This window comes from Bison bison, unplaced genomic scaffold (genome assembly GCF_000754665.1).
Source record: "Bison bison bison isolate TAMUID 2011002044 unplaced genomic scaffold, Bison_UMD1.0 scf7180017864482, whole genome shotgun sequence".
NCBI lineage: Eukaryota > Metazoa > Chordata > Mammalia > Artiodactyla > Bovidae > Bison > Bison bison.
In genome coordinates this window covers 854,795-878,087 of record NW_011495042.1, presented here as the reverse complement: position 1 = coordinate 878,087, position 23,293 = coordinate 854,795, and the positions used below count along the sequence as shown (strand labels likewise).

At 37.9% G+C, this 23,293-nt stretch overlaps 1 protein-coding gene across 2 annotated transcripts in view; it reads right to left on the bottom strand.

The window, feature by feature from the left end:
• Nucleotides 1–23,293, bottom strand: part of SETD2 (SET domain containing 2) — an 82,491-nt gene that overhangs the window by 39,623 nt on the left and 19,575 nt on the right. The window contains exons 2-8 of one of the 2 annotated variants that reach the window (XM_010862367.1): nt 20,234–20,249; nt 14,208–18,568; nt 11,267–11,398; nt 9,632–9,760; nt 6,513–6,636; nt 2,188–2,265; nt 357–454 (exon numbers count right to left, since the gene is read on the bottom strand). In XM_010862367.1, the coding sequence (XP_010860669.1) occupies nt 357–454; nt 2,188–2,265; nt 6,513–6,636; nt 9,632–9,760; nt 11,267–11,398; nt 14,208–18,523 (4,877 nt within the window). In that variant the 5' untranslated portion in view covers nt 18,524–18,568; nt 20,234–20,249. Of the gene's footprint in view, nt 1–356; nt 455–2,187; nt 2,266–6,512; nt 6,637–9,631; nt 9,761–11,266; nt 11,399–14,207; nt 18,569–20,233; nt 22,858–23,293 lie in introns of those variants that run through there. The other variant, XM_010862366.1, reaches the window with a different exon arrangement.

Genomic DNA, 23,293 nt, shown 5'->3' with positions numbered 1-23,293 from the left:
AACAAGATTAGCCATGAGCTGATAATTGACAGATGAATTATGGCTACACAGGGATTTATTATATTGTTTTGTTTATACACACCCACACCCTGTTGACATTTCTATAATAAAAAGTTTTAAAATTACATTAGAAACATAATTATATAAATGAGGTTCAGAGGAACATGTAGTTCCTGCACAATATCCCTTAATGGCCTGATGTGACATGTAAAAGGAAAACACTACAAGAGAACACTAGAGATAAGAGCTGAAAGTGCATATAACTTCTTAGTAATTCACATCTAAGTTTTAGACTCCTACATCTAAACAGTATTTCCCCGTCAGAAGCAGCAGAACAGAACAGAATCAATACTTACCCATATCTTTGGAACTGATAGTCAAATGTTAACTCTGAGCCTGAAGGAACCAGTTTGGTAGTAAAAAACCCAACTCTCAGTTGTCCATTCACAGTCCACTAAGGTGTTGTTTTTAAAAGAAAATAAATTAATGACTGGTTAATCTTTTTTTTTTTTTAAGATCATCATTATCTGCCTTAATTATGTATGTGTCTCTTTGGACAATAAATGCTTTTCCACACAGCAAATGGAGGAATTAAAAAAAAAAAGAAGTATCAATCTTACTTAATGAGCTACCAATACAGTATCATCTATAATTTATCTCTAATAAAATTAACTGCTATTTTAACTTGTTTAAAAATACATTTCCATACAGTAAGGATTCACTTGTACCAAAAACAGGCATATAGGGAATGTTTGGTATCAATGAGTATCAGACAAAGTTGTATTACTTTATACTACGTAAAAAGTAACTATTTTCTAAGATAAGACGGGGCGTGGAAACAGGAAAACAATAATGCCAAAGTTTAACTGCATGAAGCCGTGGTTATAATGCTGAGTGTACAGAAAGTAAAGCATCAGAAAAGAGCATAAAACTCGACAATTAAACTGGGGGTAAATATGCCAGAACTGGACCTTGTAATTTCAAAATATCTAAGATGTAAGTTGACTGGAGAGCTCCTGTCTAGACCATCTGAGCATGTTATGGATGAAAAACCCAGGCTTAAAGAGGTGAAGGGACACAGTAAAACTAGAGTCTCATGGCTAGACATGTGGCCACCAGCTGCAGTCAAAACTAGAACCAGAATTTAATTAAATAATTCCACACTGGGTTCTCCTATTCATTATATGTTTCGGCTCTTGGGAGAGCTACATCTATTAGTACAGAAATCAAAGAGCAAAAAATATCCAAGAGTCAAAACCACTATTTCAATATGAGAGGAAATTATTGATGTATTTTTCTAGGGAGTGAATCCATAGCTTTCTTAACCTAAAACAGAACCACAATATTCTAACGTGGATATATGTGTGTGAATATATGTACATATGTATATATTCATATATACACACACATATATGTACATACATGCGCACGCACACACACACGTGTGTGTGTTTCCTAAGCTGAAAACACAAATCAGAGGGTATGGAGATCATTAATTATCTCAAAATGTTTTATCAAATTCAGTACATGGATTTATCAAGCATGTCAACTATGTGCCAGGCACAGGGACCTAAAGATAACCAAGACCTAAAGTCTGGCCTTGTTGAGGGTGAGAAGAATACCTACATGCACACCACATATTATCTTTCTCATCTGCAGCCACTCAGTCCCTTACAAATATTAAAACCACCAAATCTGGCACCTGGATAAGACGGATATATAATTGATATAAAATCTGAATACTGCACATTGGACTTCATCAAAATTAAAATTAAGTTTCTCATTTTGGCACCTTAACAATATATAAAACTTATAGGCAAAGAGATGTGACAATTAAATGCAATTGGAGCTCCTGGATGGGATCCTAGACTAGAAAAATGACAGATGGCAAAATTTAAGCAAGGTCTTTAAAAGAGTTAATGGTTAATAGTATTTCCTGGATTGGGTAACTGTACTATGGTTACATTCAGTAGACAGTTGGGGAAGCTAATGTAGGATAGCATACAGGAACTCAGTCCTCACTATTTATTATTCTATAAATCTAAACTTATTTAAAAATAAATTTTAAGAACAGAGTAAGAAAAACTGATTAAAAATAATATCCATGGGTATCTTTGATATAGATCTAAAATTAATAGAACAGCAGTCGTGAACAAATATTTCAAACTCATATCTACCTCAACTTACTTTTTGAGTCTCACAGTTTGGTTCACAGCTGTGATTCATGAACCGGGAGCAATTTCCTTTCTGAGTGGCATCTATTATCTAGGGAAAAGGATAATTTAAGAGTTAAAAATGAGACCTTAAATATATGTGCATTTTTCAAAAGAAAAGCATCTGGCAAATTAAACACCCTTAATATCCTGTTCCTTTAGAGAACTCTCTCACATAACTTTACACATCACAGTGTCAAATATCCAGCTTCTTAATTCTCAAGAGATCTGCTATAAACATTTCACCTCTGGGTCAAATTATCTCCATATTGATCAATGTCTCATTTTCTTTTAGCTATTTCTTACATCCTGTTATACTGCAAACTTACTTCACGTGTATAAAACTTCATTTTAAAATGTATGCATGAAATACCACAGTATGTAGCTCTCAAGTTTGGGTATGTATCTAAATCCACGGGAGAGCTTGTTAAAACTCTTGCTGGATCCACTCTAACAGTGAGAATCAGCAGATCCAAGGATAAGTTCCTACAACTTGCATTTCTAGACTGAACAGAGGCAGACATGAGAATCTAGCTAAATTTATTAAGCCAGTCATTAAAGAAATTGTAAATGGTGCTCCTCACTAAAAAACAACTTTTTTGGAAAACAACTTTCATAAAAGCATATTTGTGTCAATATATAATGGGCTTATTGTCACTTATTGTTATGTCCAAGGCCAGGGGCGGCGGCCAGGAGGAGCAACCCCACGTCCAAGGGAGCAGGAGGGCCTAGAGGAGCTATTCCACGTTCAAGGTCAGGAGCGGAGACGGTGAGGGATACCCCTCATCCAAGGTAAGGAGCAGCGGCTGTGCTTTGCTGGAGAAGCCATGAACAGATACCCCACGTCCAAGGTAAGAGAAACCCAAGTAAGACGGTAGGTATTGCAAGAGGGCATCAGAGAGCAGACACACTGAAACCATACTCACAGAAAACTAGTCAATCTAATCACACTAGGACCACAGCCTTGTCTAACTCAATGAAACTAAGCCATGCCCATGGGGCCACCCAAGAAGGGTGGGTCATGGTGGAAAGGTCTGACAGAATGTGGTCCGCTGGAGAAGGGAATGGCAAACCACTTCAGTATTCTTGCCTTGAGAACCCCGTGAACAGTATGAAAAGGCAAAATGATAGGATACTGAAAGAGGAACTCCCCAGGTCGGTAGGTGCCCAATATGCTACTGGAGATCAGTGGAGAAATAACTCCAGAAAGAGAGAAGGGATGGAGCCAAAGCAAAAACAATACCCAGGTGTGGATGTGACTGGTGATACAAGCAAGGTCCGATGCTATAAAGAGCAATATTGCATAGGAACCTGGAATGTCAGGTCCGTGAATCAGGGCAAATTGGAAGTGGTCAAACAGGAGATGGCAAGAGTGAAAGTCTACATTTTAACAATCAGCGAACTAAAATGGACTGGAATGGGTGAATTTAACTCAGATGACCATTATATCTACTACTGCCAGCAGGAATCCCTTAGAAGAAATGGAGTAGCCATCATGGTCAACAAGAGTCCGAAATGCAGTACCTGGACGCAATCTCAAAAACGACAGAATGATCTCTGTTCGTTTCCAAGGCAAACCACTCAATATCATGGTAATTTTGCCCCAGATATCACAGTATCATAGTTTTTGCCCCAACCAGTAACACTGAAGAAGCTGAAGTTGAATGGTTCTATGAAGACCTACAAGACCTTTTAGAACTAACACCCAAAAAAGATGTCCTTTTCATTATAGGGGACTGGAATGCAACAGTAGGAAGTCAAGAAACACCTGGAGTAACAGGCAAATTTGGCCTTGGAATACGGAATGAAGCAGGGCAAAGACTAATAGAGTTTTGCCAAGAGAACACACTGGTCATAACAAACACCCTCTTTCAACAACACAAGAGCAGACTCTACACAAGGACATCACTAGATGGTCAATACCGAAATCAGACTGATTATATTCTTTGCAGCCAAAGATGGAGAAGCTCTATACAGTCAACAAAAACAAGACCAAGAGCTGACTGTGGCTCAGATCATGAACTCCTTATTGCCAAATTCAGACTTAAATTGAAGAAAGGGAAAACCACTAGACCATTCAGGTATGACCTAAATCAAATCCCTTATGATTATATAGTGGATGGGAGAAATAGATTTAAGGGACTAGATCTGATAGATAGAGTGCCTCATGAACTATGGACGGAGGTTAGTGACATTGTACAGGAGACAGGGATCAAGACCATCCCCATGGAAAAGAAATGCAAAAAAGCAAAATGGTTGTCTGGGGAGGCCTTACAAATAGCTGTGAAAAGAAGAGAAGCGAAAAGCAAAGGAGAAAAGGAAAGATACAAGCATCTGAATGCAGAGTTCTGAAGAATAGCAAGGAGAGATAAGAAAGCCTTCCTCAGCGATCAATGCAAAGAAATAGGGGAAAACAACAGAATGGGAAAGACTAGAGATCTCTTCAAGACAATTAGAGATATCAAGGGAACATATTCATGCAAAGATGGGCTCGATAAAGGACAGAAATGGTATGGACCTAACAGAAGCAGACGATATTAAGAAGAGATGGCAAGAATACACAGAAAAACTGTACAAAAAAGATCTTCAAGACCAAGATAATGATGATGGTGTGATCATTCACCTAGAGCCAGACATTCTGGAATGTGAAGTCAAGTGGGCCTTAGAAAGCATCACTACGAACAAAGCTAGTGGAGGTGATGGAATTCCAGTTGAGCTATTTCAAATCCTGAAAGATGATGCTGTGAAAGTGCTGCACTCAATATGCCAGCAAATTTGGAAAACTCAGCAGTGGCCACAGGACTGGAAAAGGTCAGTGTTCATTCCAATCCCAAAGAAAGGCAATGCCAAAGAATGCTCAAACTACTGCACAATTGCACTCATCTCACATGCTAGTAAAGTAATGCTCAAAATTCTCCCAGCCAGGCTTCAGCAATACATGAACCATGAACTTCCAGATGTTCAAGCTGGTTTTAGAAAAGGCAGAGGAACCAGAGATCAAATTGCCAACATCTGCTGGATCATGGAAAAAAGCAAGAGAGTTCCAGAAAAACATCTATTTGTGCTTTATTGACTATGCCAAAGCCTTTGACTGTGTGGATCACAATAAACTGTGGAAAATTCGGAAAGAGATGGGAATACCAGACCACCTGATCTGCCTCTTGAGAAATTTGTATGCAGGTCAGGAAGCAACAGTTAGAACTGGACATGGAACAACAGACTGGTTCCAAATAGGAAAAGGAGTACGTCAAGGCTGTATATTGTCACCCTGCTTATTTAACTTATATGCAGAGTACATCATGAGAAACGCTGGGCTGGAAGAAACACAAGCTGGAATCAAGATTGCCGGGAGAAATATCAATAACTTCAGATACGCAGATGACACCACCCTTATGGCAGAAAGTGAAGAGGAACTAAAAAGCCTCTTGATGAGAGTGAAAGAGGCACTGCAGATGGTGATTTTGGAAAAGCAGAGACATTACTTTGCCATCAAAGGTCTGTCTAGTCAAGGCTATGGTTTTTCCAGTGGTCATGTATGGATGTGAGAGTTGGACTGTGAAGAAAGCTGAGCGCTGAAGAATTGATGCTTTTGAACTGTGGTGTTGGAGAAGACTCTTGAGAGTCCCTTGGACTGCAAGGAGATCCAACCAGTCCATTCTGAAGCAGATCCGCCCTGGGATTTCTTTGGAAGGAATGATGCTGAAGCTGAAACTCCAGTACTTTGGCCACCTCAGGCGAAGAGTTGACTCATTGGAAAAGACTCTGATGCTGGGAGGGATTGGGGGCAGGAGGAGAAGGGGACGACAGAGGATGAGATGGCTGGATGGCATCACTGACTCAATGGATGTGAATCTGAGTGAACTCTGGGAGTTTTTGATGGACAGGGAGGCCTGGCGTGCTGAGATTCATGGGGTCGCAGAGTCGGACACGACTGAGCGACTGAACTGAACTATTGTCACTTTTAAATGGTTTAATAAAAATATATTTTCAACTTCTCAGCTTTTAATATATTGATAAATATAATCCACATAAACAAAAGCTCTTTAGGAGACATCAGTGATTTTTAAGAATTGTAGTGTGAAACATGCATGTTTACATTTACATATACATGTAAATACTTCTCCCTCATCCTTTTTTTAAGCAAATAGAAAAAAACTATACACATTGTTCAGCTCCTTATTTTTGCCACTTATATTTCAGTGGCAATATTATATTGATATTATAGTCCATATCAATGATCCCTTTCAAACTCAACAATTTCCAGATCTGCTTCAAAACAAACATATTCATGCCACTTACCTCATCATTCTTCAGGGCCATGAAATAGTAGTGGATGTTTTTGTTTCGTGCATACTCCTTTACCCGGGCTTTAAACTCTTTATGATCAAGTACCTCTCCACAATATTCCAGGACAAAGGTGTTCCTGGCCAAAAAAAGAAAAAGAAGTCTGTTAGTTTTCTCTAACGTTTATCAATAGTCATGATTAAGCTCCCTTCTTGGCTTCTTTCAGTTAGCTTCTACCCTTGATTGTTCTTTAGTAGTTACTCATCTGTTTCTTCTCTATTGAAGGTATTAATTCTCAGTCTCTTCTCTCTCCCTTTATAAAAGCTCATTCTCACCAATGATTTCAAGTATTACCTCCATGTAAACAAATACTTCTCTATGCCTTACTCCCAAGTTCTGACAAGAAATGACCTACCTGGAAGTTTTCTCTAATCCTTGCAAAATACATATGCCCCGGGAATTCCCTGGGCCAGTGTGTAGGACTTGGTCTTTCACTGCTATAGCCTGGGGTTCATTCCCTAGTCAGGGAACTAAGACCCCCCAAGACACAAAGCAAAAAAATAAACGAACATGCCCTAACATTAACCACTGGCATTCCCTGGTGGCTCAGTGGTAAAGAATCCACCTGCTAATGCAGGAGCCATGGATTCCATCCCTGGTCCAGGAAGATCCCCTGGAGTAGGAAATGGCAACACATTCCAGTATTCTTGCCTGGGAAATCCCATGACAAAGAAGCCTGGTGGGCTACAGTCCATGGGGTCACAAAGAGTCAGACATGACTAAGCGACTGAACCACAACAAATACCCAAGAGACTTTTTAAATGTAAAAAGGCAAATCATTTGTATTTGTTATGATATACTGACAAAATCAGTATATTTCTTTTTTTCGGGGAGGGGGGCCATGCTAAAAAAATGCTATGCTTAAAAAAAAAAATGCTATGCTTAAAACTTTCTTTAAGAAGCCGGAAACAAATACTTAGAATAGTTAAATCCACAGAAATGGCAGATTTAGAGGTTGCCAAAGGTTGGAAAGAGGGAGCAACAAGGAGATTCTGCTGATTGGGTTAAGGGGTTTCCTTTAGGGGTGATAGAAATTTCTGTAACTAGACAAAGGTGATAGCTGCCCAACATCTGCTGATGCTCAATTGGTCAGTTGTATCAGACTCTTTGCAAGCCTTTGGACTCTGTCCATGCCTGAAAAATCTCATGGATGGAGGAGCCTGGTGGGCTACAGTCCAGAGGGTCACAAAAAAAATCAAACATGACCGAGCAACTAAACACACAACAACATTAGTTCAACCTGGACAGCACTGCCTTCCATTTCTACAACCTAAAACTGGAGGGTTTGGTAGGGATTTGCTTGGTTTTTTGGTGGAGTCTGTCATATTTTAACACTAACTAGTAGTTTTGTTCCAAACACCTACTTACACTGTGTACATCTGACAGTATGTCCTTGTTAAGTGGGAATACTCTAAAAGTGAACATCTAAACAGCTTGGAATCAGAAGTTTATAAAACTGGTATTACCATCAGCATATGGAAGTTACATGAGTGAAGGTGTCAGAAACATGGCAACATTAAGTCCTAGTATATTTTACCAAAGCAGGGTTCTTTGTGAGTAGCTGAGGAAAGCTCAAGAGCTTTAGGAAATTTTAACCTGCTATGTGAACCAGTCACGGACTTTCTCCTCTCCCATTTCCTTCTTCACAAAAGAAACGGATTTCTGAGCCAACGAATAGTCTGTTGCATATAATAAGAATTTATATTTAAGTTGAAGCTATGTTAGTGCAGACTCTGCCAAAAGACAATAGTATCCATTACTACCCCATAACAGAAGTTTATGTACAAACTGGAGTTTCTTTAAAAAATAAATACATTAAAAAAAAAAAAAGATTCTCCAAAAGAGAACCCTGGCTAGCTTCAGTAGAATAAAATCTGCATCTAGATCAGAGTTAGTGACTTTAGAAACGCAGTGGACCGCCTTGGGAAATACTGAGTGTGATGTCTAATAATAGACAAGAGAAGCTTGTCTATTATTTATTTAAAATATTATAATGGATCCACTGAGTTTGGATATGGAATATATTTAGATGATTCTGTGAGATATGTTTCAAAGAAACAATTTAAAAATGGTTATGAACCAAGATATTGTGATAATACTTTGTAGAAAAGAGAAATATGACGTTTCTACTATTTACTTTTTTTAAATGAAACATGTTTTTCTGATTGGTTCTCAAAAAGATAAGAGTGATATGAATATCAATTCCAACCTTTCAAAAGATACATGAGGATTCCTGTCAGAAAACTAAAGTACCTGGTTGCTTTGAATTCTCACAATAAAAAGATTAAAACCCCTCACCCCATTCCAATTCCCATTCAAGTGTGGCCATACGCTTAGGATTCTGAAAGAATAGCTGTGCTTTAGTCACCAGAAGCCAGCAACTGTTTTGTTTTCTTCCTTTATTCCTTTGATGTATGTTAAAAAATTCTTCCATCATAAACACATGTAATCTATATATACTTAACTTTAAAGAAAAAGACAATCAACTTTCATAAGAATACTTAAATATACTACGTATAAAAAATGAGTGGCTAAAGGAAATACTGAATATGGTAGAAAATAAACTGTTTTATTACATTACATATAAAAGTAACATGAGTTAGAAGGCAACATGTATTCATTCAGAAATGTGTACTGCTTATCAAGTATGCTTCAATTCTCTATTCTAATATCCTGAGACACTCTTCACCACTCTTACCCCAACTTATATAGATTCACTGTTATAGATTCTGTCCTAACTCCTTTTTACAGAATTTCATGGGGATTTTGGGGGTCTACACAAATACTTGGTAATTACTTGGAATTAAAGGTAATGTGACTATCAGACAAAGAAGGACTTGCCTATTCCAAACATCACAAGGGACAAACTGCTCTCTCAAATATATAGAGAAGAGATTTCTATTTAATTTCCTAAAGTGAATTAAAAAAAAAAAAAACAAAACTAGCTACCAAGCGTCATTCTGCACAATAATCATTATTAAACTTTAGTGTAATAGGCAAATTATTTTCCTAAAAGGTATCTAATCAACTTCAACAATACAAATGAAATGAAAGATGATCAAAACCTAACTTACGAAGGAAGGTCTTTAGCAGCTCTCAAGCCCCAGCCTTTCTTTTCCGTGAGGATGACTTCCACATCTGCATGCTGTTTCCTCTGAAACCGTCTATTGGAACAATAATCCCCATTTGGACACCGAGAAGAACTGAAAAGAGACAGCGAGAAAATTAATTCTCCAAAGCAGCAAAAGAACTAAAAATGTGTTCACTAGAATTATGTAAATATATCTGTATCTTTATGGCATAATCAGTATATGTGTGGTAAACCTCCAAGTGACCCTTCCTCAATAATTCTTCCCATCATGAAGGGACTCCTTAGAACTGAGTGCCTACACTGTTAGTTAAACACATGGTACCCGAAATACAGTTTCTCAACTAGTCACTACCCCTCCCTCAGTGTTAAGACACATTTCCAGACTGCATGGAAGCCTGCGGCACTCTGACAACTATGCAGAGCTAACTTATTCTCAATCGGTGCGCCTTCTCTTATATTCCACTCATCACTGATTTCATCTTTTGAATGTACCTAACTACTTGAGCTACATGTAAGCAAAACCAAAGTCATTGTTAAACATATCCTTGTTCAGAGTAAGCACAACATGAAGAAGCAAGGTTCCTCCATAATGGATTCTGGAATAAAATAAAAAATTTACTGAATTCTTAATAGTCCAAAGCTGACGGGCTCCTCTGCCCATGGAATTTTCCAGGCAGGAATACTAAAGTGAGTTGCCATTTCCTACTTCCAAGGATTTTCCCGACCCAGGGATGCAACCTGCATCTCTTGCATCTCCAGCACTGGCAGGTGGATTCTTTACCACTAGCGCCACTTGGGAAGCCCCCTTATACTATAAAGCACCTTAATAATCTTTTGATGGTTAAAAATGATACAATTTTCATTCTGATTGTTTTTTAAAAATCACATTTTTTAATGTAAAGATATTTACTATTTACATGAAAAATACTGAACCAAATGTCTATCAATAGAAGATTAATAATTACATGTTAACTATGAATAGAATACACAATATAGTCAAGGGAAAGATTTGGGTAGGTCAAAATATGTAGCTCTGACTAGGTCTCCAAAACATATTAAAAGCGCGTGTGGCAAGTGAGGGGGAACAAAGTTTCATAAACTACATACAGTAAGAATTTCATTTTTACACACACAAAAAAGGAAATGTCTACCTCTGCTGCTACAGGCATAAAAATTATCTGGAAAGACTACAAACAGAGGGATTGAGGCTTACAACAAGACATTTTACTTTAAGCACTTTTGAAATGTTAGGATTTTACTTCATTTTATAGTAAAAATTTAAAAATACCAACACTGACTTCTCAGGACATGAACCTTACAAGAGATAAAAGGAGACTCGGTAAAAATTAATATTGCTATGTCAGCATTAGGGCTACCTTACAGAGCACTTTCAGTGTGTATCATAATCTAATGCACCATGTGAGGGAGATCTGTCTCCTTATAAACTGGAGACTGGAGTTTTCATCTCTAGTTTCACATGGGAGATTTCATGGCTCATAAATACTCAACAGTAGGTAGGAGGAGAAAAGTCAAAATTTTACTCTTAATAATTCTTCTCAATATTTAGAGACATTTAATAGAATAACTGAGCAAAAGCAGAGCATTCTGATTTACTTACCATTCAATCATGAGAAGACGATTAAGACAATCTTCCCCACATGCTATTTCACCTTGAGCTCTTTCATCTTTAGAAAGAGGTGTACACTCACATTGCATTCGCTTAATATCCCGATGGGATTTATTCTTCTTTCTATTAGGTACAATTTTATTAAAATTGGTTAAATAAATGTCCTAGCAATGATACAATATACACAGTCAAAAAATGCCAAATTTCATTTGTTTTCCCTTTAATGATTCTGGTTAAGTCAATCATTTAAAAAGAAAAAATGTTGAACCACTAAGCATTTATGAGACTGAAAACACAAAGAACTCTGTTACAAAACAGATGAGAGGCAACCTCAGTCTTGGCAAATGGGAAGATGGGATAAGCTCAAGTCTATCGTCTTCTTTCCTGCTGCTGCTGCTAAGTCGCTTCAGTCGTGTCTGACTCTATGCGACCCCACAGACAGCAGCCCACTAGGCTCCTCTGTCCCTGGGTTTCTCCAGGCAAGAATATTGGAGTGGGTTACCATTTCCTTCTCCAATGCATGAAAGTGAAGTCACTCAGTCATGTCTGACTCAGTGACCCCATGGACTGCAAGCCTACCAGGCTCCTCCGTCCATGGGATTTTCCAGGCAAGAGTACTGGAGTGGGGCGCCATTGCCTTCTCCGTCCTCTTTCCTAGTCCTTGTCACCCAAGCCTTAAATTCTGAGCAGTTTCAAGTTAGTACTCATATTTGGCTCCAGAGGAAAATTGGAAAACTCATGAGTATCAGGTAATAACACAGCTGATTAATTAAAGTTAAGTTTAAGAATCAGTCCTTATGGACTTCTTTGTGGTCCAGTGGTTAAGACTTCATGCTTCCACTGCAAGGGGGTACAGGTTCGATCCCTGGTAGGGAAACTAAGATCCTGTATGCTGCCATGTGGTCAAAAAAAAAAAACCAATCAGCCCTCATGGTTATACAAATAATAGTTGAGATACTAGGCTGAGGAAGATAAGGGGCTGCTAAAAAACAAAACAAACTAAAAAAAACAAAAATAGGAGTTTTAAATCAAGAATCTACCTCAATCAAACCCTTTAGAGACTCCTTCAGCAACATCATTTTTGTGCAAATCCTGTTTAAAAAAAATTCAAGGACAGATGAATAAGTTCCCCTTCTTAAGATCAGGGAACTATGACTTACTCTTCAACTAACAGACAAGTGAAGCACAGCTGCTGCTCTAGGAGACTGTCTTTATCTCCTAACTAATCTGCTTTCACCTTCAACATTAGTTCTTCTACAGTCCCAGTTTTAGAAAGTACCTAACCAGGGTCATGAGAGTTTTCACCAAGTTGCAATAATAAGAATGATTCATCTGGATCAATTTAAGACATAATTCATTAATACACATAAGAATATGCTTTGCCTGAAGAAAGATGACTAAAGATAAACAAAATACCTTCTTGCAAGTACTTAAAAGCTATATATAAAAGCAGTAGTTTTATTTTGCATTGCTCCAGAAGGCCAGATGAGGACTAACGAGCCCAGATTTCTTTCAGGTAAACCTATTTTCACTAGACATAAGAATGCTCATACTTGACAGTAACTTGTTTTCTCAGTGGGTTCTACAAATGCCCAGCATATGTCAAGCACTTTAAAATGTTGCATATGTGCTAAGTTGCTTCAGTTCTGTCCAACTCTTTGCAACCCTATGGACTGTGGCCTGCCAGACTCCTCTGTCCAAGGGATTCTCCAGGCAAGAATACTGGAGTGGGTTGCCATGCCCCTCTCCAAGATTTAAAATGTTGTATATATATATATAAATGTCTCCCCCTCTAGAAGGCCCTCAAATGCCTCTCACCAACCAAATTTATTGTGTATAGTCTTATATGTATCTGAAACTCACTGCTAAATAAAATCCAGAGAGTTGGGTTAATTTTATTTCTATTCCTGTACAAAGATCATGTAAGTTGCATGACTCTACTCACAAAATACCTAAGGAGTACTACTTAAAATAGTCAATATTTTGAAGTTAAACCTAATTTACAACTAGATACAAATGAATGTTACTATAAGAGGCTCTTTTTATCCTTCAAAAATAAAGTTTTGTTTTGTTTTTTTTAACAGGAAAAACTTCTGATGGGTCTAACGTTAAGATGAAGTCTTTTACCTTTTCCACAGTGGAAAATGTCTTCATTTTAAAAAATTCTGAATGCTTAAAGGGATGATGGCTAAGTTGATTCTCAACTAGAGGAGAAATTTCCAAAAGGAGGTAGGTGATTAGGAGACTATAAACTTTTTAAACACATATTCAACATATATTTACATTGAGAAAATTAAGACTGTCAGAAAGAGGTGAAAGAAAGTTGACCAAAAAGCTCTGCTCTAGAGGATTATGTTTTCATTAGCCTATTCTCATTATACCTTATTTCATGTGAGGGATTTTACCATTTATTTCCTAAAAACTCATCTTATTGCCAAGTTTAATCTATTATCATCAGATTTTAAAACATGACAAAAGAACACTGTGTTTCAATCTAGTTCTAGTTTGTAAAGTACCTAAAGATATTTTTCAAAAATCTTCACAATGAAGAAAAAAAAAATCCAGCATAACTTTTTTCTTCTCTGGAGCTTTGTTCCACTTTCTATTCCAGGTTCACATGTAAAATGAAATTTAAGAAAAACTGGGCTGCTCTATATACTTTGGTTTTAATGTACTTCTAGAACCAAAGAGGTAAAAGGAGGAAAAAAAAAAAAAAAGCAGACATCCCCTCCCTGAGAGGAGAAAAAAATTGAGGGAGGGACTCTAACACCACCAAATCTAAATAGGCAAATATACTTTTTAGATTTTTTAATTTACGTTTTATCACACAACATATTTCACAAAACTGAGCTCATATATTAACTTCTGAAAGCTAAGTTTTTTCCTACAAAAAGAGGTTAAAACTTCTCAGACAAGTATTAATTTGGCTTACCTTTCTGTTAAATAAACATTTTCTTCAATCAGATCAAAGTAACAAGGCATCTTCCCTTGCTTGGCATATTCCTTCCACCGCTGGGGGTCCCTGAAGTCCTCCATGACACAGGAAGGCCCAACCAGCGCTGAGCCGAGAGGCACTGCTGTCTCTCCCTGCTCTATCTCCATTCGAACTTTCTTTCTGTCCTGAAGCTCACCATCACTTTCAGAATCACTCTCCAATTCCTGTCTTCTTTTTTTAAGAGGCCCTCGATCTTTCATATCATTTCTGTCTAAGTTTTTCAGAAGATCTTTCTTCTCATTCACAGCCAAAGAGTCCTTAATGGAATTGCTGCTTATTTCAGGTGCTTGCACTGAACCCTTGTCCTTCTGAAGGGACAGAAAAAATTTACTGGACTGACTTGAAAAGTGAGATCCTCCACGTTGATCCCAATTCTCCTCCTCTTCTCGGTCATCTGTTAAGGAATCTGGTACCTGCCCTTGAATTCGATCATACACAACCCCAGCTCCTGGCGGTCTACTTGCTGATCTTGGATCCCAGTAGCCGTTGCCTTGCCAGTAACTGCGTGCCCCGCTATACTGTTCTGCACTTTGCTGATACTTGTGTCCACCACAGGCTCCATAGCTGCTGTCAGGTTGCTGATACGTGGTGGTAGGCTTTTCTTGTTGAGAGAAGTCCCACCCTAGGTTTCTGAGCTCCTCTGATGAACGGAAGCCATCCACTCGGGAGATCTCACAAGAAGAAAAACTTGAGTCTGTTTTTCCCAGTCGACTATCTGGCCTGTTAGGAAAAGTAGTCTGTTGCCGAGACTTATTTGAGACATCTTCAAAATCATCAGAAGAATAAACTGGTAGCTCTTCCTGCTGCTGAGAAACTATTTTAGCTTTCACTGTTTCCTCAGAATTTGAATGACCTAGAGGGTCGGATTTTATGTCTGGATGACTTGTACTATCAACCCCATCACTCTGCGGATGAGCAATTTCAGGCAGGTGATTATCTATCTGTTTTCGGCTGGGCTGTATAAAAGAAATTTCGGAATTTTTCTCTGCTGCTTTATGAAAGAAGAACTTCTCAGTTTGAGGACAGGCTTTACTTGTTATACTCTCAAATTTTTCCTCATATGAATGTCTCCTTGGCTCCAATCTCTCATCTTCCCAGTGATCAGAATAGTGTCTGTAACTCTGACTGCTCCGAGAAGAACAAGGACTAGTTTCTTCCATGGTCAAAGTAGAATTCTTTGGCACAACCACAACAGACTGAAGACGGTTTCTTGGAATACTGCTATCATCAGAATCTGTATCCTCTGAATCACTTTCATCACTTGAACTTTCGGAAGAACCAGAATAATCTTCATGGACAGTAGATACAATCTCTGAGGCATGACCACTACTGTCACATTTTAAGGTATATGTTATACCATCACTGTCCTCCATAGTTAAATTCAAATCACAAGAAGAAAATACAACTTCTGAGTCATCAGAAGTATGTGCATGTCCTCTTCCACCTTCTTCATCTAAAGAGATCTCTGGTCTTCCTCTTCTATCAGGCAATAAAGAATTCCCTTCTTCATGAGCCTCCTGCACACATTTCTCAGACAGTCCATTATTATGCCTGTTATCCCATGAAGCAAATCCCCTTCCTGAATCAGGAAGGTCACTACCTACTTCTATTACTGTTTCTTTCTCTGCATGCTTTAAAAACTCTGAGTTTTTACTCTTCGGCACAGCATCCAAAACTGGAGATATATTCTCTCCACACTGCAAGAGAGTTAAACTGTTCACTTTTATTCCTGGGGGAAGACTCTGAAGAGATGAAGCAATACATGAGCTCCCTGGAGTATGATATAAGTCATCAAAATGATTAACAGAAGCTGAACTAGTACTACCAACACTCTGCTTATATTCTCCACATGCAAATTTTGAGTGCTGATCAATTAGATTTCCATTATCACATATAACTGTTTTTGATTTCAAATGCACATTCATAAAGCTATTTGAAGACATCTTCGTGACTAAAGGCTCAATATTTTCAGCTCCGGAATGACATGAAGAAGGGTGGTTGTCATTTGAAGTACAGTATATATCTGAATCTTTGGTTTTACAGCAAGAAACTCTCACCTCAACTGGTTCTTTAACAACTGTTTTGGAATAATCCATAGTCATAACTGGCAAAGATATGAGTTGATCTTGGTGTGGTGACACTAGAGGTTCTGTTTCTCTAAATGGGCTTTCTGACTTACTATGCTTCATGCAAGTATCATCCAAGTCTTTTTCTTTACATCTATTAATATTCTGAAATCCATTTGATGAAAGCATGCATGTTTTGACCAAGGGGGATACCTCTGATCCAGTCACACTATCATCAGAAGACATCAAAACAGTGTCATGTTTAGAAGTGCAAAATGCTGCCAAATCAGATTCTGCCCCTGGAGACCCATTTATATTTAATTCTGTGGGACAATAACTTCTTAATTGATCATTCTTCACTTTACATAAAGAGTCTACTTCCTTAATACTATCATGGCTATCATGTCCTATAAATTCAGACTTAAAAACAGGTGATCCATCTAGCTTTTTAAAAGTAGGTGAATCATTTAATCGATTTGATGGAGATGGAGACCGAGTCTTCTCTCTCTCAGGAATTTTACTAATCACTCTTAATTCACTACCTTTTGAACAAGGAGTCTGTAAACTAAAAGAATGAGACTGTTTGGTTTCCTCATTCAATTCTGTACAACAGAAAGAATTTTTAAATTTATCAGACTTGGATACAGGTTTTGAAGGGGCAGATTTGTAACGGGAAGCATTGTTATCATGCTTGGAATATGATGACCCCCGTCGGAATCCGAGTTCATTGGGGGGAGAACAGCATCTTTTCATTGCTTCATTTTCTGAAGTCCTTTTGGATTCTCTTTCTAATTTGGAAGAATACTTTCCTCTTTTCTCAATCTCTAAGTAAGAGGACTCAGTTTTACAGTCTCGGTCAGACTTAGAATAGGATGATGATGTCCTTAGGTTTCTGTAAGAGGAAGAATGAGATGAGGTGCGCCTTGAGTATGTCTTCTTATACTCATCTTCTGAGTCAGAACTCTCTCTTGCCCTGCTATCTGTATATGCCCGAGAATAGCGAGTCCTTTCTCGATAGGGGGAACTCCTATGGTAGCGACGATCAGAGTCATAATAATGGGATCGTTCTGACCGAGAATAAGATAAACTAGTTCTAGAGCCTCTGTCAGATCTAGACCGAGATCTGCTCCTCCTTCGTTCTCTCTCTCTACAGCGAGAAGATATATACCGAGTATCTCTTTCAAGTTTTGAGTAGCTAAAATATTTATCATCTCTCTCTGTTTTAGATCGTGAAGATTTCCCTAAATCCTCACTTTTTAAAGTTGCTAAGCTCTTTTTTGAATCTCTTTCTCTGTCAATGTTTGCTGAAAATTTTAAATCATGCGATCTTTGACTTGAGGAAGTCCGTACAGAATCTTCATCAGATTCTGAACCAAGAAAGGTGCCTTCAGATTGTGAGGATTTCTTCTTAGAACCTGTTTTTTTAGAGCCCAGACTACTCTTAGAACTATCTGGAGTTTCTTCTTCCTTCCCAATATGGGAATCTTCTTTTTGTGAAGGAATATCTGCTTGCTCATTCAAACTGTGAGTTATGTGTTCTTCTGAACTATTAGATACAGGGTCCTGTTTAGTGTCCACTTCTGATGATTCTGGTACAATTGTTACTGGTGGCTCCTTCAAGGCTCTAGCAGCTACACCTACGGGTGCTGTCATCGGAACTGTAACTGGTGTGTGTGGCAAGGCCACTGGCTCTGTGACTGGCGCTGGCGATGAGGGTGCTGTGGCTTGGGGAGGTGGCGGTGGTGGAGGTGGAGATGAGGGTGGCGAGTCTGCAGTTGTTGATTCTGCTCTGACTGCTGGTAATGGTGCCATGGGAGGAGATGGAGATGCCACTGCTGTGGTGGCAGTCAGCAGTGGCCTGGATGTTACATGAAGCAGATGTTTCTTAAAATGGATTTTGCCCAATTCTACCCTTGATTTCGGTGGCGAAGATTCTTCTGTAGTAGATAATGTATCTCCAATGTCCGTCTTAACTTTAGGGGTCGAGTCTACTTGAAGAGGTACAACTGGGGAATTTGGAGTATCATTTTGCTTTTCATTGCCAAGTGCAGTCAGAAACCTGTTCTGCAAAGTTTTCTTTGTAAGGCTGAAGCTGAATGACACCTTCTGTCGTCCCTGTTCCTCCAAATTAACTTTTGTCTTGGTGCCTTTGGGCAAAAACCGACTAGAAGCAACACCTTTGAACATTGGTCCTTTGATGAAACCTGTTTTCGGCACATTTTCAATCTTTGCCTAGGAATGAACAAAAAGAGCAGTTACTACTACAATAAAGTTACTTTTAAATGGCTAGCATCGGAGTTTACAATGTCAGAGAAACGAAAAGTCCTTTTTAATGACAAAAACAGCATGAATTTCATTAAGCTATAAAAGTATTAAAAAAAATCCTCTTTATTATGGAAAATTTTAAACATACCCATAGGTAAAATAGTTTAATAAACCTCTAAGTACCCATCCCCAGTTTCAACTAATCCAAAAATTATCCATATTTTTCTACTCTTATTGTCTCTTAAAGGATTTTACAGTTTTAGAACTATTTTCCAAGCAGAATTTTAAAAATAATCTGATGTGTATTTCAACATACACTATAAGAGGACATGTGGATAGACAGCAATAGCTAACATCTCCAACATGAAAATACTTTGTTCTTGTCCCTATCCTGTAAGAAACATCGTAAGTCATTACAACTAGTGGTCTTCTGGCATCACACAGAATCATCACTTGAAGGGACTACCTGAGGGGACTTCCCTGGTGGTCCAGTGGCTAGGGCTCCACACTCTTAGTGCAGGTGGCCCGGGTTCCATCCCTGATCAGGAAACCAGATCCCACATGCCACAAGTAAGAGCTCACATGCTTCCACTAAATATCCTATGTGCTGCAGCTAAGACCCAGTGCAGCCAAAGAAACAAACAGATTAAAAAAAAAAAGAGTCGCTTGGGTACTTGGTAGAAATATAGATCTGTGTCCAAACTTCAGGAAATATCAATTCAATAGCTCTAAAGTGAACAAGAAGCTTGTTTTGTTTTCTGAAAACAAGCATCTCAGGCAATTCTGAGGGACTTCCTAGATGTGGGGAACCGCTGGTACAGAGCAGTTTCCCACCTCATTCATTTTACAGATGAGGTAACCAAACCAAATGAGAACCAGGCCTTTCTGCCTTCCTGGAAATTACTGTCCTGGCACATTACCACTACATCTGCTGGACCCCATACATACCCAGGCCAAGCGGACTTATCGTATTACCCTACTATAAGCAACAACTACAAAGTATATATTTAAGAAGGCTCTACCCTTCATTATTTGCCAAACCACCAAAGGAACTGGTGGGCTTCAGAAGCTAAAGGCTTAACCTCGGTTGTAGACAGAACATCAGAAAAGTCTACAGCAACAAACTAAGTCTAAATTAAAGATAGTACACTTGCCATCTACATTTTTCTAATTGATGTTCTTTAATCAACTCTGGCTATTTAAGAGAACAGTTTTCTACTTCAACGTGGTAAAAATCTGAAATCAGTTTTCAAAAATTATACAGTAACCATTCAGGTGGGAAAGTAAACATTTTTACATGCATTATCACAGAGCAGTGGTCTTCAAATATTTCTTAAGAAAGAGAATTCACTGTTCAAATTAAATCTTACACGGAAGCTCAGTGCATAAAAACAGTAAAAAATAAACTGTCTTAAGTTGCTAGCTTCCTTTACCTTGACAAAAGGTCTTGAAGCTTGAAAGTTTAAAAACCATTTTCATGAAATATACAACATCCCCACTGGAATGAATTATTACAGATTCAAAAACAAAATTAAGCAAAAACTATTACTTCATTTCATATTCAAAATGATAGCTAAATTTTGAATGTTTTCAATCTCATAATCACTGAATACCTAATTAAATTACACTTACCTCATTTTCTTCTTCTCTATTGTCATCCAGCCAAGAAAGCATGCAAAAGAATAAAAAAGAAATCATAAATACTTAAAATGGAATGAAATGTAAGTTTTTTATTAAAGCTTAGGATACATACAACCTCCAGGTATATTCTAAATGGGTTATCTGTCCCTTCATAGCCTTAGTTACATTTAGTATAGCAAATATTCAATGAAGATAGTGTTATGCACTGTGCTAGGTGATGGAGAGAAAAGGTGATTAAAGCAGAGTCCTTCCCCTCAAGCAGCTCTTATGGTTCTCTGTAAACATAAAATATAATCGTTCTAAAAGTAATTCCAACATAATGGAGCAAATAAATACAAGGATAGAAGTACGCACAAGTATAACAGTAAAGAGGAAGATAAGCAACTTAGTTCAGTGGAAGGATAGGAATGCAAAGAATTGTTTTTAAAAGATCTTTTTAAAGACAGTAATGAAATTGTTAGGCCATAATTAATAGCAGGAATCAGCCACAAATGTTTTTAATAGAACACTTGCTTTGGTAAATAATATAATGTCAAGAGCAAAAAATAGGAAAGTTTGAAGGAAAGTTGATAGAATAGAGGTAACAAGTCACAGGTAGTACTGAGTCTCCTGTGCCCTCGCCATAAAACATAAAAACGTAATGCAAAAACATGCATTTAACTCTCCAACATGAGATCATGCTAGAATGCCTTGTTTCTTCTTTGGAAAATCTACTACAGAAGAAAAACCAGAGGAATATGCACCCAATTTTCTGTCAAAAATGTACAGTATGTAGATCTGCAGCTTACTGAAGAACTGTATTTAAAGAATTTTGACTATCCATGTCCACACAAAGACAAATCTCTGTTAGGTCACAGGACACATGTGGAAAAAGATTTAATTAACAGTTTTTGTCAGAGCAAGCTCAAAGAACCAAAGAATGACATGATTATTCAAATCGACCAATCAACCAACTTCTCAGGAAACACAGGAAGTTTCCAAAGGGAGGACGCGTATAATGAGAGAGATTTGGCCATATCAACAAGATTCATAAATATAAACAAGTCAGATAGTAAGGAAATGTATTTCAGATACCATGTTACACAGGAAATGGTTATACTTAAAAGGATATAATTTTATTTACTCTGGAAAAAGACAAGTTACAGGACCATAGCAATGCATCTCAAAGTATAAGGAAACTTAGAAGATAAAATAGGCTTATTTTTGCACAATTCCAAAAGTTGGACCTGTGACCAACAAAAGTACAGAATGACAGATTTTACCTCATTTTAAGTTAGAACATATTAGTTTTCTTTATTTGAAAAATACATGTACACAGGGAAAAACATAAAATTTACAAAAAGATATACAACTAAAATTAGATGTACCTAGAGGCGACTGTTGTTATCTTCTGCATATCCTTTCAAAAAGTGTGTGCTTATATGGGCACACACATTGCTTTTAAAAGAGAAAAGACATACACAAATGGAAATTATACCTCTCTACCTTTTCTGGGCTGAAAGCCCTGGATATAATTACACATCAACGTACTTAAGATATAGCTTCAGTTGTAGTTCTACCAGCCTAACAGATATCTATACGTCATTGGCATTTTTTTCTTTTTTCTGGGAAGTGCTTTTTTCAGCTCCTTTGCCACTGATTAGGTACTGAGTTGTTAGTCTTTCTTACTGCTTTATGAAAACAAAATATGAGGTAGCTGCAACTGGAATGTGCCTCTGTACTGGGTACTTTAATTTCCTTGTCATCAGAAACATTTAAGAAAAATCTGGATAAGAACTTACCTAAGATCAGACACAATTCTTAATCTAGATATAAGGTTATAAAAGTGAGGCCCTAGAAGGTCTCAATCCAGGATTTCAGTTTATTGAATTTCCTGAACCATACATCAGATACAGCATTTTATCTTGATTTTAATAAGTAAAGGCTTTAAAGAGTCACTCCTTCCTAATCTTTAATGCTTTCTTACTAAAACTCAAATATTCCTCAAATACTTAAAGCTGGTATTTCTCATATCTGAGTGATATATGGGCCTCTTTTTATTTTTTTTCTTTGCTATTACATGTGAATCTGTATTACTTTTGCATTCAGTGCAGTAGATTTTTTTTTTTTTTTTGCTTTTCTTTTTTTAAACACCGAAAACATTTTGTACCCAGGGACAGCCAATTAACAATGTGTGGCAGTTTCAAGTGAACAGTGAAGGGACTCAGCCAAACATACACCCATATCCACTCTCTCCTAAAGCCCCCTCCCATCCAGGCTGGCACATGACACTCTGCAGAGTTCCCTGTGCTATATATATTTGGGGGATCCAGATGAATGGTATATAAGAAATCCCTATTCCTTTTGAAATCATTCTATAAGCCTGAAATTACTTCAAAAATTTAATTATTTTTAAACATAAGATAATAAAATGTGAAAAAATATTAAATATCCTCACAGAATCCTTCATCCTTTAAGAATTTTTTTTTTTTTACGAGACTAATGGACTCTTGGGGATCCTAGAGCCTCAGCTAGAAAAACACTACCTGAAATCTTTCTAAATTTGTATTCAGGTAGGCATTGAACTCGACTCTATAATAAATAGAGTATAAAATTCAGTTCAGTCCAGTCGCTCAGTCGTGTCCAACTCTTTGCGACCCCATGAATAACAGCACGCCAGGCCTCCCTGTCCATCACAAACTCCCGGAGTTCACTCACACTCACGTCCATCGACTCAGTGATGCCATCCAGCCATCTCATCCTCTGTCGTCCCCTTCTCCTCCTGCCCCCAATCCCTCCCAGCATCAGAGTCTTTTCCAATGAGTCAGCTCTTCGCATGAGGTGGCCAAAGTACTGGAGTTTCAGCTTCAGCATCATTCCCTCCAAAGAAATCCCAGGCCTGATCTCCTTCAGGATGGACTGGTTGGATCTCCTTGCAGTCCGAGGGACTCTCAAGAGTCTTCTCCAACACCACAGTTCAAAAGCATCAATTCTTCGGCACTCAGCCTTCTTCACAGTCCAGCTCTCACATCCATACATGACCACTGGAAAAACCATAGCCTTGACTAGACG